The sequence below is a fragment of the Staurois parvus genome, unplaced genomic scaffold (assembly GCF_062004578.1).
Source record: "Staurois parvus isolate SC_StPar_1 unplaced genomic scaffold, SC_StPar_1.0 ptg000029l, whole genome shotgun sequence".
Taxonomy (NCBI): domain Eukaryota; kingdom Metazoa; phylum Chordata; class Amphibia; order Anura; family Ranidae; genus Staurois; species Staurois parvus.
This window is the reverse complement of record NW_028317825.1, coordinates 4,815,772-4,830,969: the sequence shown is the minus strand read 5'-3', so window position 1 is coordinate 4,830,969 and position 15,198 is coordinate 4,815,772. Positions and strand designations below refer to the sequence as shown.

The 15,198-nt window shown below is 40.5% G+C and overlaps 1 protein-coding gene across 1 annotated transcript in view; it reads right to left on the bottom strand.

The window, feature by feature from the left end:
• The window catches only part of BAZ1B (bromodomain adjacent to zinc finger domain 1B), a 93,866-nt gene that overhangs the window by 67,686 nt on the left and 10,982 nt on the right, over positions 1-15,198 (bottom strand). The window contains exons 2-3 of the mRNA XM_089657409.1: positions 3,624-3,740; positions 2,463-2,607 (exon numbers count right to left, since the gene is read on the bottom strand). Coding sequence (XP_089513535.1) covers positions 2,463-2,607; positions 3,624-3,740 — 262 coding nt within the window. The remainder of the gene's footprint in view (positions 1-2,462; positions 2,608-3,623; positions 3,741-15,198) is intronic.

Here is a 15,198-nt window from a genome sequence, read left to right as displayed (position 1 = left end):
CCGGAATAGATTAATTGGTTTTCAACACATTCCTATGTGAAACGGCGTTCCGGTTTTCAAATTTTTCGCTATATGAAAAGTCCTGCACAACAAATTAAATTCGTAAACCGAGGGATTATTGTACATAGGTTCGCTTCTGCTCCTATATTCACTGCAGACCAGGGTGTCACTTATGGTAGAAGCCATTTTAGCTATAATCCAGAGCCTTTTCCCTACTATACCTCATTCTCTTATCTAACGCAAGGATATGCCAGTGCTTAATTGACTGATTTTAATTGACTCCAGTGTATTCCATATCTAGTAACCAGCCCAACTGTATTCTGCTGGTGCTTTTTATGTTTTCTATTTTGTAATTGCTATATCCGATCTTGTTTTAGTGCTCGCACTCTACCTTTCTCTAATACAGATTTAGGGTATCCTCTCGCTTTAAACCTCTCCTTTATTTCCTGTCTCTCAACATGATAGTCATCTATATTAGAGCAATTTCTCCTACTTCTTAAAAACTGTCCATAGGGAATCCCTCTGAGTGACCAGGGGTGGTGGCGTGGAGACGGGTATTACCCGCTGTAGGTTTACGAAAGGTGGCAGTCACTTTTCTCCCACCTTTTTTATTTTCAGAGCCAAGAATTCCATTTCATATTGATCCACTTTGTATGTTAGATATTTTTATCATTACAATTTAATTCTTCTATAAAGAATTGGAATTCTTCTGACGACCCTTTCCACGCCACCAGGACATCATCCATATAGCGGACCGATATGGCTACATTGTCATGGTATCTTGGGTTCTCAAACTACAGTTCTCTCCCTCCAAACTAAATGCAAACATGCATATGAGGGTGCACATGTGGTGCTCATCGCAACTCCCCTAGTCTGATGGTAAAATATTCAGTTAGGGGAAGCCCCTGCAAATAGGTCTCATGGTACCACAGCAGCCAATTCCAAGATTGAATAGGGGTCTAAAAAGTAGTATGCTTGCATAACAGCTGTCCACATACAAATGGCACCCTATAAGGAAAAAGGGTGACACCAAGTCCCATACTATCTTGTCACTGCTCCCCATGTAGACATGTAGATTGGGTATTCGGGGGGGGGGGGGGAGCTTATATAGCCTGTCACCCTCTCACATTGCTTATACATTTTAACTCCTGGACAGGCACGCTTGCTGGGGAGATACTGCTTGAATGCAAGGCGGCCAGAAAAATTAATGAGGGTCCCATCTATGCAATTGTTTTGTTGGAGCGTATACACATCCAGGAATTTCTGGAACAGGTAATGTACGAGGGGGTCGAACTGTTTGGAAACAATCATTCAGGGTTACCCCGAGGAAGACAATGCATGGTCATTGAAATGCATAAAAACACGTATTTTCATATCTTTACCTGGCCATTGCGGGAGAGAACATAGGCATATGAATCAATCAAGTCTGTGGAACAATAAGACCAACATTTTTTGTAATGCCCATGATGTTAAGGGTTAGGCCCAAAAAAAAAGAAAAAAAAAGTTAAACTCGGAAAAAAGGTTTCCACGCAAATTCTCTGGCAAGATTTGAATTTGAAGTGTTGATGAAGTGTTGAGTAAAGACTGCTTTGGTCCACAATCAAATTATACAGTTACGAAAAAAAACTAAAAAAAAAAAAAAAAAGTTACAAATATCGTAGTTGAATATGCACACCCTTATATTATTTTATTGAACCGCCTTTTGATTTATGCCAGTATTCTGTCTTTTGGGGTAGGATTCTATCAGCATAACACATCTTGTTTTGGGAATCTTTGCCCACTCTTCTGTGAAAAAGCGCTTTAAATCTGTCCAATTGCGACTTAAATTTAAAAAAAGGTGCTTCAACAAAGTATTAGTTGAGGGGTGTACATATTTATGCAACCACAAATTGTATTCAATTGAATTGCAAAGATTATAGGTCACATTAAAAAGGTGGGGAAAAAAATTCCATCATATAAATATATAATTTTACAATGGCAACTGAAAGTGGGTGGGATATATTAAGCAAGTAAACATGTTGTTCCTAAAGCGGATTTCCATGCATAAGGATTTAATGGAATTTGACAAGAGCCAAATTGTACTGGCAAGAGGACTGGGTCAGAGAGAAACTCCCAAACTAGAGCTTTGGTGTGATGTTCCCAGTCTGCAAATGATTAGGACCTACCAAAAGTGGTCAAAGGAAGGAAAACTGGTAAACTGACAACAGGATCATGGGCGACCAAGACTGACTGGTGCAAGTTGGAAGCAAAAGCTGGCCTGGGTAACCCGATTCAACAGAAGAGCTCAAATTGCGGTTAATGCTGGTTCCGATAGAAAGGTATCAGGACATACAGTGCAGTTCGATAATTACATATACACACACTTTTTTTTTTTTTTTTTTTTAAACTTCTTAACTTTCAGTAAGCATCCCACATGTAGCGGTGAGATTTCTACATTTCATTTAGTAGTAAACGCCATATACCTCAACATCGCACTCTTCATCAATAGCATATTTTGTCATTATCTCCATCCAGGTCTGGTCAACCAGCTTGTCTAAAGACAGAGTGTTATGGTGAACCATCTCCAGGACCTGTCTCTCATACCACACGGGAAACTCTTCTTTCAGCCTTTAACAAGAAATGCACACCATATACTATATGAGCAGAATTCTACAACACTTAAAGTTAAAAGTGAAATTGTACATTCATACAATATTGTTCAGAGATAAAGAGCATCCTTGCATTTGCAGCTCAGTAAACAGGATCTTTTCTAGATTTGTCACTGCAATTCATCCAACAAATAAACAGCTGTGGATGAATCAATTCTGTCAATGTGCAGCTTCCTACACAGTACGCTCTCCCTGGCCCTATTCAGCTTTCAGTTAGGAAATTCCCCAGCTGAAAGCGAAGGCCTGGTTCCCACCAATGCAGTTTGTGCTGGTTCTGTTTCTGCAGTGTTTGTTTGTGGTGCATTTTTTATTTTTTGCATGCTTTTTGGCCAACTTGTTGCTGAGCAGATTAAAAATGCATCATGCGTGAGAAATATACTACATGTGTTTTCTGCAGTGTCTCTATTGAACCAAAAACTTACCATTTTGCATTTAAAAAAGTCCCTGACCCTTTCCAAAAAATGTCCCATAGGATACCATGTTAAATTGACTGTAGTGCATTTCGGCAAAAAGCACAAAAAAAAACAAAACAAAAAAAAAAAAAAAAAACGCATTGGTGTGAACCAGGCCTAAAAGTAAACAAAAAAAATAGCAAAGCCCAGATTTGGGAAATGACTGGTCACTGGGTGGGTAGAGCCTAAAGGGAAAATTATACTAACTGCATGTGCTATCAAAGGTCAAGCAGACCTGATTAGGAACTACTCTGATCTGCATCAGGCTCCGTCCAACCCACCACCTTGTTTTTAAACCAAGAAACCAATTCAGTTATATTTGTATGTCCAGATAACATTTTTTTGCAATTGTTGCTAGAATTTCTATTTTTCCCTTTAACATTTATGAAGATATCATGGGGTGCAGAAAACTGGATCCAATCTTGCATTTTGTAAGATCACGTAGGAAAAAAAACAAAACAAAAAAAACAAAAAACCACACACAAAAATCTAAAACATTGCTGTACAAACTACAGCTACTCACAGTTCTGTCACTTCCTGTTCTTCATCCCACGCCTCCTTGTGAGTCAACTGATTGCTTCCTGTACTTTTACACGTCCAGATCCGCTCTGCGTAGCGCTGCAAGCGCGCTTCATATTCTCTGGAAACAACTGGTTAAGGATAATTCTGACAGACTTCCATTTCATTGTTCATGAACAGTGGCAAAGTTAACAACCTTTTGTTAAAACAGGAAGTATGGGGTTTTTGTTTCTCCAAATTATACTTACCTAGGTTGATGCAGCATTGGTCCAAAGCTGCATCTGTCCTCCGCTGGCTCCAAGTGTGAGAACTCAGCGATCACATGACTGCTGAACGCTGACTTCTCAATGTCATTGACTGTCAGTCACTGCTGTCTGCTTAGCCTGCCCCTACCGCATGCTCACTGGTGTGCTGGCCTGTGGAAGAGGAGGGAGCGGCTGGCTCAGGCTCTCAGCAGATTGCCAACAGTCTGAGCCAGGTACTGCTCCAGACTCTGGGGTGGATCCTGACTTTAATCCTCTGGAGGGCAAGCTGTTAAAGAAAGGATACAATGTGAACCCTAAAACATACTGTAGTAAACAGCAGTACTCATACTGGTTACCACGTGTTTGCAGCTGCTTTTTTGGATATATTGTAAATCTGGTAATCATGCAGATGTAATGACTTAAAGTGTATGTATGTAAACTCTCACCCTGTAAAACGACCCTGTTTAAAATAGAAAATGAAAGTAAAACATTTGTGGATTTGAAAAAAAAAAGAAAAAAAAAACCACAACCCCACAAATGATAAAATAAGTAATCACATTCACTCTGTTCTCAGCAGTACAGAGGTAGAGAAGACCCCTTAAAGATGTGTTTGATCGTTTATATGATTTCGGTGGGAGCGATTCCTGTGTCCATTTAAAAAGGGAGAGATCCATCCAACCAGGGATCATCCGGGGAAATTGATTGCTCTGACATCCTTCAGGGTTGAATTTTTGAGGTTAGCGCACACACTAGAAGGTGATGGAGATAAATGGCACCATAACCGCATGCAAAAAAAGTGGGAATATAAAAGTTGAATTGAAAAATTTGGGATTTTTATATTTTATGTATTTTTTTGTGGTATAATAATTTCTCACACTTGTTGTGACATATATCAATTGATATAAAGTTAATAAAAAAAGTCGCCGGTTTTAGAATTGGTCACTTTGATTTTATATTTGCTTTGGAATGTATTTCACCTTTAAATTAAGGTAATAAGGATACTCAAGGTTTATTAATCTTTCACTTTAATATTCTATTATGATTTGATAATACTGTATTTTAGTATTTACAGCGCTACACCATTTGTTCTAAATTTTTTCAGCTCATTTCCTTCAGGTGTTAGCAGCTACTTCAACTCTTGTGAGGATATTTGGCAACGCAGGAGTCCACCCCCATTTAATAGGTCAGAAGTTATGACTTCTCTACTTTTACATTATACAGATAAACTGGAGTCTTGGTTTACAACTTCTTGGAGTACATCACAGAACAAAGTTAGAGGAATCCAGGTATGGTATATTTTTATACCATACCTTTGACCAATGTAACTATGTATACACCATAACTGTCTGATGCCCATGGAAGCTGTAAAATCACTGATGTAGACACCACTCCTTCAGTGATTTCCAATTGCTTCAGGGTCCTGTGCCAAATGTTGCTGGCCTGAGTCAATGAATACAGGCGGTCAGTTGCTCAGCACGATTGCATTCATTCACAAAATGCAACGTACTGAATGCAGAGTGCTCTAATTGGGTGAGGTGGAGAGGTGACATCACTCTCTACCTTGTCCAGCCAAAGAATGCTTTGCATCAATTAAGAAAATGCAGAGCATTCTCTGAAGGGCTCTCATTCTGAGCAGCCAACTTCTTGTATTCACAGCCACTCAGCACTGAACCTGGAAGCAAGTGAAGATCACTGAAGTAGTGTCTACTTCAGTGATTTCCAGCTTCCAGGGGCATTGGCTAGGCATGCTGCTACCATGGTTAACCTGCCGCCTTAGGTGAATGGAAACTAGCCAGGCATAAACACAATTCAGCCAAGTAAGTTTTGTAGCAAGCAGTGAGGAACATAAGCCAGATGGCAGAGATCTGTGTCCTGTCATGCACTCCAAAAAAAACAATTTACGGGTAAACTAAAAATCCCATTTTCTTTATTATACATCACAGGAATTAACAGTCATTACTAGATAGGATGTTCCAAAAGGAATCGATCTGAGGTGAGGGCAGCACAGCAACAAGCCCAAATCCCAAGAAAGAAAATAGGGGACCCCCTTACAAAGTCGACGGCAAGACCCCTTACCCCAAATGGGCATCCACAGAGGCAAAAAACGTGAACCCGGTAGAACTTTGTAAACACGTTAAGAGAAGACCAGATAGCATCCTTACAGATTTGAAATTAAGCTTGATGCTGAATGGCCCAGAACTACCGACACCCCTAGAATGAGCTTTAACTGGAAAATGAAGGAACCTTGCCCTTAAGCCAAAGAATCCACCTGTAAATTTTTTATTTAGAACAGTTTGACCCTTGCATGGTCTCTCAGGCACAACATACAGAATCAGACTGTCAAAACAGTCAGGAGTCTTCCTACGATCCTTCATCTCCAATGCAAAAGGAAGACCTAGGTGACATATTTGCTGCAGACGTAACCTACTACATGCAGAGACGCAGACAAACATGCCATTATCTAGAACCTTCTGGCCTTCACAGATTTAGGATTAGCGCATGGCTCAGGTTCTTAAAACCTCATTTACGTAATCAGCGCAAACTTGGTCACAGTACACCATAACCTGAATGTAAAAAAAAAAAAAAAAAATATCAAAGCACTCTGCTAACCACAAACCACCCTTACCCCAGTGCAAAATAAGCACCAGATAAAACATTATGTATGTTTGTGAAGGTTCAAGTGTTGCTATTAACCACTTCCAGTCTGGACACTTTTACCCCCTTCCTGACCAGGGCAATTTTCAGCGCTATCACACTTTGAATGACAATTGCGCGGTCATGCAACACTGTACCCATATGAATTTTTTACCATTTTTTTGAGACAGGTTAAAACTTTATTTTGGTGGTATTTATTCACTACTGGGATTTTTATTTTTTTGCTATGTAAATGAAAAGGTCCAAAAATTTTGAAAAAAAAGAAAAAAAGGTTTTCTAACAACATTTTGCAAATAAATAATATTTCATCATAAATCTTGGCCAAAATTTATTTCGTTATCTTTTTAGTAAAAAAAAAAAAAAAAAAAAAGCCAAATTGGTTTATAACAAAAATTATACATTTTAAACTTTTTTTTATATTTTATTTACTTTTTTACATACTGTCACCCTAGCAGTACAGTGTCACCATGGTGACACTACTACTTTTGGGGGGTGATGATTTTTTTTTTTTTTTTTTTACACCGATTGACCCATATAGGATGTAAAAGCAATCATTTCTCTCTCTGTCTGCATTCTTGCAGCCATTGAGAACTACTGAGTGAGCTGTGATTGGTCACAGCTTGTCACATGGTACAAGGCTGTTGTGAATAGCCTTGTACCATGTGACCTCTGATCAGTCACAGATTTCACACGTAGTAAGCAATGATGTCAGATTGCGGAGCGGCACCATAGACGAGAATAGGAGGCTTCAAAGCCTCCTGACTCGTCCAGAGGCGTCCGTTTTGCCGCGACGCAACGCGACGCAAACGCTCCCGTTAGAACAGCACCATGTGCTGTAATGTGCAGAATTGGCAGAGGCGTTTGGGAAGCGGTAAAAACGCTTCCCAAACGCCTCTCTGCCGCCTGCACACAAGGCTAGTGTGAACGTAGCCTAAAAAAGAATTTTAGGCCTTAAGATTACTTAAAACATTTTATGAAAACAGACACTGGAAAATAACTTATATGAATTGGAACTATTTTATGTTACACATGCATTGTTTGTTTGCCTTTAATTTTGTCCCTACTTAACTCTGTAGCTAGGGGATGCTCCACCCTTCATGCTTTAGCCTCCATTCACCACATGAACTGGAGCTAGACGCTGATTTTTTATGATCCGATTTTCATCTGTTATGATTTTCACAAGCTTTGGATTAAAGCCTGCTATGATCTGCAAGATATCATCTTGATTAAGCCACTGTCTGCCAAGCTACTGAGACTAAGTTGAGCTCTCTCACCACAATGGGATCAGTTAGAGAGATAAAAGATGAGGTTGCGCTGAGTAACCTGATACCAAACCCACGAAAACTATGACAAACTTCGGTACTCAAAATTTTCCAGGTGCTTTAAAAGCCTCTACGTAGGTCACCAATTAAATGTGAATAAAAATAGTCCTACAATTATTGCCCTCGATGCACAAGTTTACGTTCATATGTGCATGTATGTGGGGGACATTAAAAATTTGGGGGGGTTTAAGTGTTTTAGTGCATTTTTTTTTTTTACATGAGGCTTTTTGGTGACAGACTCTTTAATGAGACAGGGTCTTTGCACTAATTGAGTGCAGATTGCATGTACAACCAGAAAATACTTAGGTAGAGTGGAAGGAGAATGAGTGAATGTCTGTTCTCTGATCTTTCATTCCAACTATCAGCACAGAGAAACCTGTATGGAACCTGTTTTCAGTGAAAACTGTCTACAATGGGTTTTCACTTTGTAAAGATTTTTTCTAACTTCCTGTTAAATTTACATCATCAGGACAGGAAGCCAAGGGAAACCTCCCAAATGAGACCCAGACGACATCCTAATCTATCCAAACTGCAGAGAAGGGGAAAAAAAAAAAAAGAAGGGTATATACATATTAGCGTTAGTTTTACTTTTAAGCAGGTATAGACAAATCTAGCAGCCAAAACAGCAAAAGCTAGAAGCCAACAAAATAAACGGCTGGCCAAAATGGAAATCCGCAATCTCCAGTCTTATTGATATTTCGGCAAATTCACAAGTTGGTGTAAATTTAGCAATAACAATAGACCCAAACAAATCCTGCTTGGGCAATCCCATATAGTACTGACCCATATTCTCACTCTCTTACACACAACAAAAACTCAGCAAGTAAGAAAGTTGCAACCATTTCCCTGGTCCAGAGTCTCCAGTGTAACTATTGAATACTCCCAAACAAACCTGTATTGCAGGCTACACTGAACAAACTCCTGTGTAAACTAACTGTGCAAAAAAAAACAAAAAAAAAAAAAACTAATGTTTAAATCACCAATACAAGTTCAGGCTAGGTTCACATCTATGTGGGTTTCGGAGCGACTCCTGCAACCACCCTCAGTTAAAACTGTGTGCAAATGTGCGGGGATGCCATTCATTCTGAATCGCACCCCCATGCATCTAAAAGCACAGCGTGTGTGCGGATGCAGGGAAAAAAAAAAACAAAAAAAACTGCAAGGTCAAAGTCATGCGATTTCCCTGCAGCTGCATTTTTTAAAAGTTGCAAGGACTTCCTCCTCCCACAGGAGAAACAGGCACGGCAGACCTAACAAATGAATGGGCTGCTGTGCCCACACAAATGCATTCCTCAAACCCGCAGATATGAACCGAAGGTAAAAACTCAAGACCGCTGTGTTCCATATCCCAGGAAACTTATATGTACTCATTTAATATCAGAATTAGGTCATCACATATTGCAAATACACACATTTATAAAAGATCCCTCCTTAATTCCAAGAGAGGAGTTGCCACTGGGCAGTGAGAATAATATAAGTCTTCTGGGATTTGAGACAAGTCTTGAGATTTTTATTACCGAGCACAAATCTTTGAAACAGCTCTATTCTAGTCTGCAAAACTTTTTTTTTTTTATCGTTTTGGGAGTGCTCAGTAATTAAGCAAATCCCATTCCTATTAGGAATCATCTAGTGGAGGAGATCAGAACTGCATAGCACAGCAAACACTGTACCTTTTCTTCCATCCATAACCCCAGATCATTACTCCGTTGAAGTTTAAAGTGGTGCTAAAGCCTAAACATTTTTCACCTTAATGCAATCCCCGTTTTGAGGTTAAAAAAATGTTTCAGTAGTAGTAGTATCGCCCCTTCACTCCCTTATACTTAGCCGAGTCATCACTTGATCCAGTGCTGTGTCCAGCTGCAGAGTTCTCTACTCTCTCCCTCTTCACACAGGGAATGACAGGAAGCAGCCCCTGCATGGCTCCTGCTGTTGTCAAATTCACCGAGGAGGGGACATTGACTGGGCCAAGCCACTGGTCTGTCTATGGACACAGGCAGCACAGCTAAGGATCAAACTCGCACGTGCACTCCCATAGGAACAGTCAATCTCTATCTGCACACAAGCACTTCTCAAAAAAAATTAAAAAAAAAAAACAAACAAAACAAAAAAAAAAAAAAAACACATTTTGAAAACATCAGATCCAACATATTTTCTGGGTGAAAATATGATGGATATCTATACTGATATGGACTGCATAATGCGTTAGGAATGTAAGGATGCCCCATTGTTTGATGGAAATGAAAATTATCAACCTACAGAGGACTGAATTCAAAGACCCCCCGAAAATCAAATTGCAAAAATTATGCAGCAGGATAGTCCATTTTGCTGAAATTTCATTGCAGCAACTCAAAATGGTACTCAGCAGTTTGTATGGCCCCCACGTGCGTGTATTCATGCCTGACAATGTCAGGGCATGTTCCTAATGAGACAACGGATGGTGTCCTGGGGTATTTCTTCCCAGATCTGGACCAGGGCAGATCACTGAGCTCCTGGACAGTCTGGGGTGCAACTTGGCAGCATTGGATGGACAAAAACATGATATCCCAGGAGGTGTTCTATTGGATTTAGGGCAAGCGAGTGTGGGGGCCATTTAATGATACAATTCCTTCATCCTCCAGGAACTGCCTGCATACTCTTGCCACATGAGGCCGGGCATTGTCGTGCACCAGGAAGAACCCAGGACCCACTGCACCAGCGTAGAGTTTGACAGTGGGTCCAAGGATTTCATCCCAATACCTAATGACAGTCAGGGTGCCATTGTCTAGCCTGTAGAGGTCTCATACAGATGTATGCCATCCCAAACCTTCACTGACCCACCACCAAAAAAAAAAAAAAAAAAAAAACGGTCATGCTGAACGATGTTATAGGCAGCATAACATTCTCAACAGCTTCTCCAGACCCCGCCACATCTCACGTGCTCAGAGTAAATATGCCCTCATCTGTGAAAAGCACAGGGCGTCTGTGGCAGACCTGCCAATTCTGGTGTTCAATGGCAAATTCCAATCGAGCTCTATGGTGCCGGGCAGGAGCACAGGGCCCACTAGCGGACGTTGGGGCCCTCAGGCCACCCTCATGAAGTCAGTTTGTTTGGTCAGTGACATTCACACCAGTGGCCTGATGGGGGTCATTTTGTAGGCCTCTGGCAGTGCTCATCTGGTTCCTCCCAAGTCATTCCAGTCACCTCATTAGTAAATAGTGTGAAATTAAACCTGTGTATAATTTAATCTCAGTATAAATACAGCTGTTCTGTGAAGTCCCTCAGAGGTTTGTTAGAGAACATTAGTGAACAAACAGCATCATGAAGGCCAAGGAACACAGGTTAGGGATAAAGTTGGAGAAGTTTAAAGCAGGGTTAGGTTATAAAATATATATATATATATACACACACACACACACACACACACACACACACACATACATATATACATACACCAAGCTTTGAACATCTCATGAAGCACTGTTCAATCCATCATCCAAAAATGGGGAAAAAAAAAAAAAAAAAGTATGGCACAACTGCAAACCTACCAAGACATGGCTGTTCACCTAAACTGACAGGCCAGGCAAGGAGAGCATTAACTAGAGAAGCAATTTAAGAGGCCCATGGTAACTCTGGAGGAGTTGCAGAGATCCACAGTTCAGGTGGGAGAATCTGTCAACAGGACAACTATTAGTCGTGTACTCCACAAATGTGGCCTTTATGGAAGAAGAAAGCCATAAGAAGTCCTGTTTGCAGTTTGTGAGAAGCCATGTGGGGGACACAGCAAACGTGGAAAAAGGTGCTCTGGTCAGAGGAGACCAAAATTGAACTTTTCAGCCTAAAAACAAAATGCTATGTGTGGCGGAAAACAAATGCTGCACATCACCCTGAACACACCATCCCCACCGTGAAACATGGTGGTGGCAGCATCATGTTGTGGGGATGCTTTTCTTCAGTAGGTACAGGGAAGCTGGTCAGAGTTGATGGGAAGATGAACTTAGAAGAAAACCTGTTTGAGTCAGCAAAATGCTTGAGACTGGGGCAGAGGTTCACCTTCCAGCAGGATAACAACCCTAAACATACAGCCAGAGCTACAATGGAATGATTTAGATCAAAGAATATTCATGTGTTAGAATGACCCAGTCAAAGTCCAGACCTAAATCCAATTGAGAATCTGTGGCAAGATGTGAAAACTGCTGTTTACAGACGCTCTCCATCCAATCTGACAGAGCTTTAGCCATTTTGCAAAGAAGAATGGGCAAAAAAAAAAAAAAAATGTGTAAAGCTGGTAGAGACATCCCAAAAACACTTGCAGCTGTAGTTGCAGCGAAAAGGTGGCTCTACAAAGTATTGACTCTGGGGGGCTGAATACAAAACGCTACACTTTTCAGATATTTGAAGAAAAAAAAAAAAGAAGAAGAAGGTTGAGAACCATTTATCAGTTTCCTTCCACTTCACAATTATTTGCCACTTTGTGTTGATCACAAAATCCCAATAAAATACATTTTTTGGTTGTAACATGACAAAATGTGGAAAATTTCAAGGGGTATGAATGCTGTGTATATGTTGCCATTATCACTTAAGGACAGCCAAAACCAGCTGCCTACTCTGCATTATGGTACAATCTTCCAGCTGGATGGAACCGCTGAGTATAAGGGGGGCCGGGAACTAACATTCCCTGAAATCAGTGACAGATGCAGAAGGTTCTTCAGCCTCTTCAAGAGAGACTATAGTCTGAGGCACCATGTGGGACAGTTAAACATAATACTCCTTTTACAGGTTTCAAACAGGAGTCACATTAACTACATCAAAACGCAAATCATGGTTACTTCACCAGTATAAAATCCTCTGACTCACTTCCCAAACTAAACTGATTTGAGCAGTGCAGCAAGAACCAGGAAATGTCTGCTTTGCCTTCATGGTCTTGAGTAACACTTCAAATGCAGCTTTATACCATGAACCTGTAAACATCTGACTAAACCCATATAGACTAGAAATACAGGTTGGGGCTATACAAACAGAAGCTTATCAGCATATGCACAACCATTTAAAAAAAAAAAAATAATGTCCTTTTAAAAAGAAGCATATTAGACTTGAACATATCCATTAAATCTGTTATTTTCATTGCAGGGAGGACTTTGTCAAGTTTTTTTTTCCATTCTAGTGACAGTATCTTCAAAGCTAAAACACCCAAGTGTAAAAAAAAAAAAAAAGAAGAAAAAGCCCTTGCAGTGGACCACTCTGACTAGCAGAAGTGTCAGCACAATGGCTGGACAAAATTATTTGTCAAAAGGAAATAAAAAAAATAAAAAAGAAACACCAAAAGATATTTAACTTGCCAGTACTCCTCCACTGTTCATTCCTCTTAAGTGGGCACTAGATGCTAGGTGAAGTAGTGATGTCACTCCCTCATGTCACAGTGCTCAAACCTAGTGATTTTCTGCTAGGCTCGAGCACTGTTACACAGGAGGTGGTCATTTGTACCTCCATACCAGTGTTTTTTTTGTTTTTTTTTTTTAAATACTGATGGGCCATTTGTCTGAAAACCGACCTGGCCGGTAATACACCTGTATTAGAATGCCTACACGCTGGATAAAGAAGCAAGACAGCATCACTGTCAGTCTGGTGAAAGTGGAGTGTTAGACATACTATCAGATTTAGATACACTAACAAACTGAAGCCAAACTCCAGCTCATACTGCAATTAAAGCAACAGTTTCTCTTTTAGGGATAAAGACTTTTTCATGAATAAAAAGCTGATCATTGTAGGCATCTCTCTATGGTAAAAGGTTTGTCTCACACCAACTGCTACATTTGCAGGGGAGCTTGTTCTCTTGAAACCACAGACTTACTGGCTGAATCACCAGATGGGAAGAAAAAAAAAAACAAAAAAAAAAAAAAAAAAACACACACACCACACAAAGGCAGCCAATTACATCTAGGAATTAGTAAGCTGAAAAATACTGGGTTTAATACTGCTTTAACAACTTCCCATCCAGCCTATCGCAAAATGACAGCTGGGTGGGCCTTTTGTCGTTCCAGGTGGATCTAGAGGACAATCTACCAAAACACAACCGCGCTGTGTCCACTGGACACAGCTGATGGCAGACCACTGTACCGGCCTGCTGCCGGTGCCATGTGATTGTTGTGACCAGAAAAGATCACATGACAATTATAAACAATGGCATCGATTCATGCCATTGTGTACAATTGTGTTGCTAGCTGTGATTACTCACAGTCATCACATGGTACAGACTGAGCCAATCACAGCCCATCTGTACCATGTGATTAGTTGTGGCCAATAATACATATTGAAAGAATGTATTTAATGCGGTAAAAATGTTTGCTTATAGCAGTGAACATGTTCATATACATTATGTTTCTTATTATAGAATATATTATAGTCAGCTACTGCATCCCTGAAGAGAAATCCATTAACCTCAAAACCTGTTGGATGCTTGCCTGTAAAATTCTAAATGTATGATTTTGTATGTAACCATGATCAAATAATTCTTACATTGTCTTTAATGGAATTCAAATAAAAAATGATAATTTTTATTATAGGTTTCTTAGTTTTGGCTCATAGGTTGATTGTTCACCTCCCCAGAGTAGTAGAATGTTACTATGGCAACATATTGCTCTGGTCAAACTGTTCTAAAAAAATTTTTTTTAAAGTTTTGTACCGTCACCAGTCAGCGTCCCTGACCACCGCCACACCAGTTATATGATGACACTGTACTGTGACAGTATGTTAAAAAAAAAAAAAAAAAAGTTTTGAAAAAACGCTTTTTTTTTTTTTTTTTTTTTTTTACATGAAAGTGGTCCTTAACCACTTCCCACCCATCATATTGTAAGACGTACGCAAGGTGGTTCTCTCGTTCTGGGAGGACGTCATATGACGTCCTCCCATTCTCACGGCGCATGCGCGGCTCAGGGAGCTCGCAGCGTGGCAATGCACTGTGTCCCTTGAACACAGCGGATCACCGATCACGGTACGAGCCGAAGATGTCGGCTCGGTCATGTGATCAGCTGTGTCCAGTCACAGCTGATCACATGTAAACAGGGAAATACCGGTTATCTGCATTTCTCTCCTCTTGAGCTGTCACGCCGACAGCTCGAGAGGAGAGCCAGTAATCAGCTTTCCGTGGAGGGGACACGTACACTGATCATCAGGGCACTGATGATCAGTGTGCCCTGATGATCAGTGTAGCCCCAGCAGTGCCACCTGTCAGTGTTCATCAGTACCTTGTGTCAGTGCCTCGTGCCAGTGTCCATCAATGCCACATATCAGTGCCTACCAGTGCACATCAATGCCACATATCAGTGCCCATCTGAGCTGCGTATCAGTGCCACCTAGTAGTGTAGCCTGCCAATGCCCATC